The sequence below is a fragment of the Nematolebias whitei genome, chromosome 2, assembly GCF_014905685.2.
Source record: "Nematolebias whitei isolate Nwh7 chromosome 2, NemWhi1, whole genome shotgun sequence".
Taxonomy (NCBI): Eukaryota; Metazoa; Chordata; class Actinopteri; order Cyprinodontiformes; family Rivulidae; genus Nematolebias; species Nematolebias whitei.
Window position 1 is genome coordinate 6,738,484 of NC_056499.1, and position 6,747 is coordinate 6,745,230.

The following is a 6,747-nucleotide window of genomic DNA, read 5'->3' on the forward strand; positions in this document are numbered from 1 at the left end:
TTTTTGTTAAATTGATGTTAGTACATTTGGGATCTCCTCGTGCCCAGCCTGCATCCTTGGATCTAAATCTCATACAGCCGTGACAGAAATCAGGCAGTATGAACACAAGATGTTCACATTTTACCCACTGAAATAGAAATACCCTCAAATGGCCACTGGAAGTGTTAGGTAAGATTAGGTAAGATTGTTACCACCCCCCACTCCCACCCCCACACACATCATTGGGTGCTTTATGTTGTGTTATCAGTCTAAAAATGTGGAACAACAGCCTTCCTTGAGCTTGACTGAGGCTCTGTGATGGACCGAAGACATGTCCTGGTGGGACACCGTCTCAAGCCCATGGACCACCGCAGAACAGGAACAAGCAGAGGTCGAGAGAAAAGACGGTTTTCATTGTATTTACATGGATTTTCTGTTTACCTGACCTGGAACCACAGATAGGAGTTATCCAGTGGCAAAATCTGGTTAAAAAAATAAACTATTTTCTTTTGAGATTAATGTTTTTATTTATTTATTATATCATCCCTGACAAATAAACAAACACACATTCACTCAGTCATTTTCTCTGCCTGATTTATCCTGCTGATCTTTGCCCTTTGACCTCGATGCTTGGCCAAGTCCTAATAAAGCAGATTTTACAGCGAGGTCTGTAAACTCACATTTGTTTCTGAAAAGAACGAATGATTTAATTTGAGCAGGACGAACGAGGTGAAACAGCATCAAACGCTGAAAACAATGATTATTAAATAACGTTGCCCATCTTTTTCCCTTTTTTTATTCACGCTATCGTATTTAAGATCACTGAACCATTCACAGGTTGTTCCTGTTAATATCTTTTAAGTAATCTGTCGTTTTCATGAGATGTGCACTCTTAATCCTGCATAATTCCTAATAAAACTAAAGACGCTGTGCTGCTGGTTCAGCATTTCAGAAAATGAAGTGGAATGAAAAGCCTCTTATGGCGTTGGCGACGTTTCATTCACTTTCCAGGTTAAATAGCAGCATTATGCCACTTTAGCTAATTTACATTTCATGACGTGTTGATTGTATAATTTTCCATAATCTGTGATCCAGTAAGCTCAGCACACAGAGCGATTAGCTCCTGATTTTTATTCAGAATTGTGTGGATGTTTGTCTTTGTGCGCCAACACAAATGTTCATTATGCGGAGGTTAAAGTTCATATCAAGGTGAAACGTTCACGTCCATTAACATCTGCCTCCTTGTCCGTGAAACGATGAAGCTTCAGAGTTCTGCCTCCAAGCTTCACAGATCATCCACGCAGCTCAGATTTTACGAGGGGAGCTCCTCTAAATGTCTCCATTCAGCCCGTCTTTTTATATTTGCAGACCATTTCTTGTTAAACTCGCTGTTGTTGCTTTCTTCTTCAGAGAGATGATAAAGAACTGCCTCCTTCTTCTGGTCCCCCCCTCCATCACAAAAACAAACACAAACATTTTAAATGCTTCACTGACCCGAATGTGACGGAGGGGAAACGAAAAGGTGTGAAATGTTGATTAACAGGATAATTTTATCTCAAATGTAAACTCAGAGGAAGAAGAGGTTCATGAGAACGCGTGGCTTTTACCAGCGCGAAGCACATCAATTAGTTTTTATTGTCGGGATTTCCTCCTCCGGAGGTGTTGTGCTTCTTCAGATGAAGGATATGCAAATCATTTACGCTCTGGCTGAAAATGGGGAATAATCCACAGTTGATGTACAAAAGCCTTGAGTTATTATTTCCAAAATAAAAAATAGAACCGTTTAAAAGGCACAGTGTTACCAGCATCATATCAGACACAATATGCTGTTCTCAACTGGTCCGGCTTCAGGACCCCCATCACCAGTACAAGTCAAGCTGCAACCCATTGGGAAAATAATCAACTTCTCAAACGCACTGAATAAGTTGCAAAAGACGCAGGACTTTCACGCACAGGGATGAAATAAAAGGCCAGAGTTTCAAAAGGCTCAGCTGCAGCTGAGGACTCTCCCACTGAACATCTTTAAATAATTCTGTCACTTATTCAAGCATGAACATAAAGATGATTAAACTATTTGAGTTTTTTTATTACATTTTATTTCCCGGACAGAGGCTCACGACCCAATAAAAATGATGCACTTTTGGTTCACCGCCCACCAGTTGAGGATCTTGATTCTAGAGGGATCGACAAAAACATTCAAAGGGAACATGTGACACATGAAGCTGTATTTTAGGACCAACTAGCTGATTCTCAAAGAGCTGCTAATTAAAAACTTGACATGACCACCTGAGAGGTGATATTTATGTCTGTTTACTCGTGCGCTCCACCTCCAGCTTCCACCTCGCGGTCGGGTCGTGGAGGCAGCTTTGGCTTCAACGTCTTCACGTGTCATGAGCGTTCTGAAGGTTCTGCACACTAAAAAAAACATGCTCAGTTTTTAAACACAACGAGAAGCGATACAAATATTTGACTTTAAAATATCACATGAGCCATCACTGACCCCCAGGCCTTTAATTTGACACACGCTCTAAAGGGGGACAGGGGACATCAAACGCCCGAACCACCTCAACTGACTCCTTTTGATGCCGAGGAGCAGCGGCTCTACACGCTCGTGCCTCGCCCTCGTCTTTTTTGCTTCTCTGTTGTCTCCTTTTTGTCTTTCTTTTGTTTCCAATTTGTCTCTGTCTTGTTCTCCTAGTCTCTTTTTTGTCTCTTATTTCTTTCTTGTCTCCTTCTTGTCATTCTCTTGTCTCTCACTTCTCTCTCACTTGTCTCCTTGTCTCTATCTCGTTCTCCTTGTCTCTCATTTGTCTTTATCTTGTCTCTTTCTTGTCTCTCACTTGTTGTTTTCTTGTCTCTATCTTGTTCTCATTGTCTCTTGTTCTTTATTGTCTTTGTCTTGTCGCCTTCTTATCATCCTCTTGTCTCTTTCTTGTCTCTCACTTCTCTCTCACTTGTCTCCATCTCATTCTCCTGGTCTCTCTTTTGTCTCTTTTTCCTTTCTTGTCTCTGTCTTGTCCCTCTTTTGTCTCTGTCTTCTCCTTGTCTATCTTTTGCCGCTCTCATATTTCTTTCTTATTTCTCTCATTCTCCTTCTTGTCTTCCTCTTTTCTCCTTTTGTCTCTCTCTCTCTCATTCTCCTTGCTCTCTTTTCTTTCTACTTCCTTGTCTTGCATTGTCTCTCACTTTCTGTCTTGTCTTCCTCTTATCTAATACTTGTCTCTCTTTTTTCTCATTCTTGTGTCTGTCTTGTTCTCCTTTTCTCTCTTTTGTGTCTCTGTCTTTTTCTCCTTCTTATCTTTTCTGTCTTTCTCTCGTTTCTGTAGTGTCACATGCTTGTCTCCTTCTTGACTTTTTCTTGTCTCTCCTTTTTGTCTCTCCATTTTCTGCTTTGGACGTCTCCCGTTTTCCTTATTGTCTCTCGTTTGTCTCTCTCTTGTCTTCTTCTTGTCCCTTCTTTTCTCTCTCTTGCCTCCCCTTGTCCTCCTCCTCCTCCTCCAGCCTGCAGGCACCCCTTGACGGTGCGGTCGCCCCCTGGCGGTCAGCAGGAGAACCGCGGGAGGTTTAAAAGCCCTGGATGAGGAGGTTCTGCTCACAGATCCGAGGATCTCCGCGCCGAGAGAAGTTTCCACCTCCAAGCAGTCCGGGACGAACCGAAGGAGGGAGCAGAGATGTCGACCGAGGCGGAGCAGCTGCCCCACCTGCACCTGGCTGAGCTCACAGCTGCGCAGTTCATCGACATCTGGAAACACTTTGACGCAGACGGTCAGCTGGAGCGCTTCACACTCATCTGATGAAAACTTTTCATTCTTGTCAAGGAGATTTAAATACATTTTTATATGTTATAATATTTATAATAATAATAATAATACAATTTAAATGAAATTCTCTGTTTTATTTTACCGTTTTTAAGATTTAAATGTTTAAAGTGTTGTTAAAGTTAGGGAAAAACACTTATTGTCCTAATATTCTGCCCTAGATGTGGTTAAATTGTGTTTAGGCTGGTTTTTAAGTAAAAACAAGTGTCAGAAATTTATAGTGATTAATGTAAAAAAAGGTCAAATAGAGAGAGTGAGAAATGGAGAAAAGGCAGAAAGATAAAGAGGAGGAGATGAAAAGATGCGGCACACAGGGTTGAGTGAAAATATAATTTATTGGATTGAGATTTTCCAATCTGCAAGCTTACTAAAATGGTTTGCATGGAGAAGGCATGGTGGATGTGTTTCCACATTTTACCAATGAAGGAAAATCCACAATTAATTACAAAAAAAAAAAAAAAAAATCTGCATTTTCTAGAAATTTTGCACAAGAACAGTTTAAAAGTGCTCCTAATAACAAATGGAATAATTGATTTAAAGGCTGTTTCTGAAGGTTAATGTTGGACTGAGTGGAGGAGAGCCAGTATATTAATTAATTAACCATATTTATGTTTCCTTCATATTTTTAGTCCTCTGTAACTGAATGTCCTGACATGCTTCTGACTTTTGCACAAGCTGCACATTTTAAATCCATCTCTGTCAAACCAGAGGAGCGGACTCTGAATTATTTGTGTCTGAAGCTGATGGAGCACAATCCTTAAGTAACATTAAAAGTCCAAACTGCTGGATTAACGTCCTGTCGCTGTAAACAACTTAACATCTTTCATTCACCTGAGCTGCAGCCAAACTCTATCAGCACAAAACCGCTCCAGCTTAAACCGTTTTCGTGCAGCAGCTCCAGTAAGGATTATTTTCTCATGCCATTCAGAAGATCCTCTGACCTGAACAGTTAAACCCTCTCCACGTCCTGCCCTATAAACTCGTTTTTCATCAGAAGATAGATCCTGGCAGCTTCGCCTGTCCTGCTGGTTTGTTGCAGTCATGATCAGACTCAATCCTTCATGTGGCTGAACGCAAATCTTAGTCACAAACGGATAAAAAAAAAAGAGCAAAGCCAAGAGTCCTGTTACATAACACGAGCTAAAGCTGCCTTTCGGTTTTGTTTAGGTATTAGAATAATGGATAGAAATGGCAGATTTATCAAGTTTTAGAGGGTTTTCTGTGCACAGTTTCAGAGCAGAAGAGCATTTTGTTGGTCTTTTATTGTAGCTCATTTGTCTTGAGAATGTAGCCGAAAAGTGTTTCAGACTACATCTGATCGGAAGAGTCAAGTGTCTCCACATGTGGACACAAACAGCTGCAGTTATTTAATTTATTATCCGTCATCTTCTCTCATCAAGACAAGTTTAGATTAAAATGCATTCTGGACACATTTCCACACTGGCGACACTTTAAAGCTTTTTGTCCCCCCCCCAACAATCTTTGTGCTTTGCAGAGATGACTGACTGCAGGAAACAATCAGATGCTGCAAATTATTTATTTATTTATTTATTTAGAGCAAATCAAATCAAGTTGTCCTGCCTCAACAGGCCTTAAAGTCTTATCAGAGCAACACAAACACTGATCAGTTTAAAGACAACTGGCAGAATTTGCATTAGCAGCATTGCCAGACATACGATATTTATCGTATTTGTCCGATATTTATCGTATTTGTCCGATAATTATCGTATTTGTACAATAATTTTGTCCTCTGTATAATCAATAATTCTATAAATCCCATAATGTACGATACGATGACCGCTTCAATGGATGACTGAATTAACCCAATGTGTGACTCTTGTTGCCAATTTAACAGTTTTTTGCTATTTGTAGCGAGTTTTCAGACTCTAGTGGCTATTGTTCAAAAAAGCGACTAGACTAGTGACTTTTTCTGGTGTTTCTGAGACTTTTGGAGACTTTGGGCTCCACCGCCTCGCCCCAAAGCTCCAGCAGAGTTTGCTGACTGAGCCATGGTGGGAATATGGTCACCTCCACCACGAAGGTTCTGTTTTTGGTAACGTTGGTATGTCTGTGCACAAGATGTTGTTGCATGACTTTTCTATTGGGTCACTTCTGCCAGTCCCAAACCCAGATAAAGGAAGAATGTTTGAACATTAAAGAACAAGAATCGAAGGATGAAAATATATTTGTACTGTAATGCTAAACATATTTACTTCACTGTTTTAAAAGTTTTAGGACAAATGACCTGTTTAGGTAGTTGGTGTCACGAACCTCAATGTTGGAACCCAATTGCAGAGAGATGAGTGAGGCAGGAGTTCAAAAATCAAAACAATTTATTCTTTTAACCACAAAACAAAAGGCTGTCGGTGCAGCAAAACTTACTTTTAGCAGATTGGATAGTGCAGAGCAGATCATCAGGGTAGCAGAAAACAGACAAGGCAGAAGAGGATTGTGATGTCTGAGTACATGGAACAATCACCGGACAAGGAGCGAAGGAAAGAAAGGCTTTTTATGTGACAGAGGGAGAGTTAGTAACGAGAGCACCTGGGCAAGTGGCTGATGAGGGACAGGTGTGAATGATAAAGACAGAGTGGAGAAGCAGACTGAGGAATGAGTGGAAAAATAACAGAATCAGATAAACAGAAAATCACACCCAGAGCAGAACAACAAAAAACATAAAAAGCAGACAGAGACAGAACCAGTCAAACAGAACTCAGAATTAAAATGACACATTTACAAAGCACCTTGAAAAAGAAGGAAATGATTTAGTTTGTGAGATAACAGGAACAGATACACAAAAGCAGAAGACACACAAGGAGCAGAGGCTTAGGCAGATGGGGGGGGGCAGCGGGGACCGCTGACCGTGACAGTTGGTTTCTTGGTTGCAGCTTGAAGGAGGTGGCAGAGGCTTGGCAGATGAGGGGGGCAGCGGGGGCCGCTGACCGTGACA

At 41.0% G+C, this 6,747-nt stretch overlaps 1 protein-coding gene across 1 annotated transcript in view; it reads left to right on the forward strand.

Moving 5' to 3' along the window:
- Nucleotides 1–3,578: 3,578 nt before the first annotated feature.
- Nucleotides 3,579–6,747, forward strand: part of LOC119428517 (calretinin) — a gene marked incomplete in the record, with an annotated part of 24,450 nt that continues 21,281 nt past the window's right edge. The window contains 1 exon segment of the mRNA XM_037696202.1: nucleotides 3,579–3,744. Within this exon segment, the coding sequence (XP_037552130.1) occupies nucleotides 3,651–3,744 (94 nt within the window).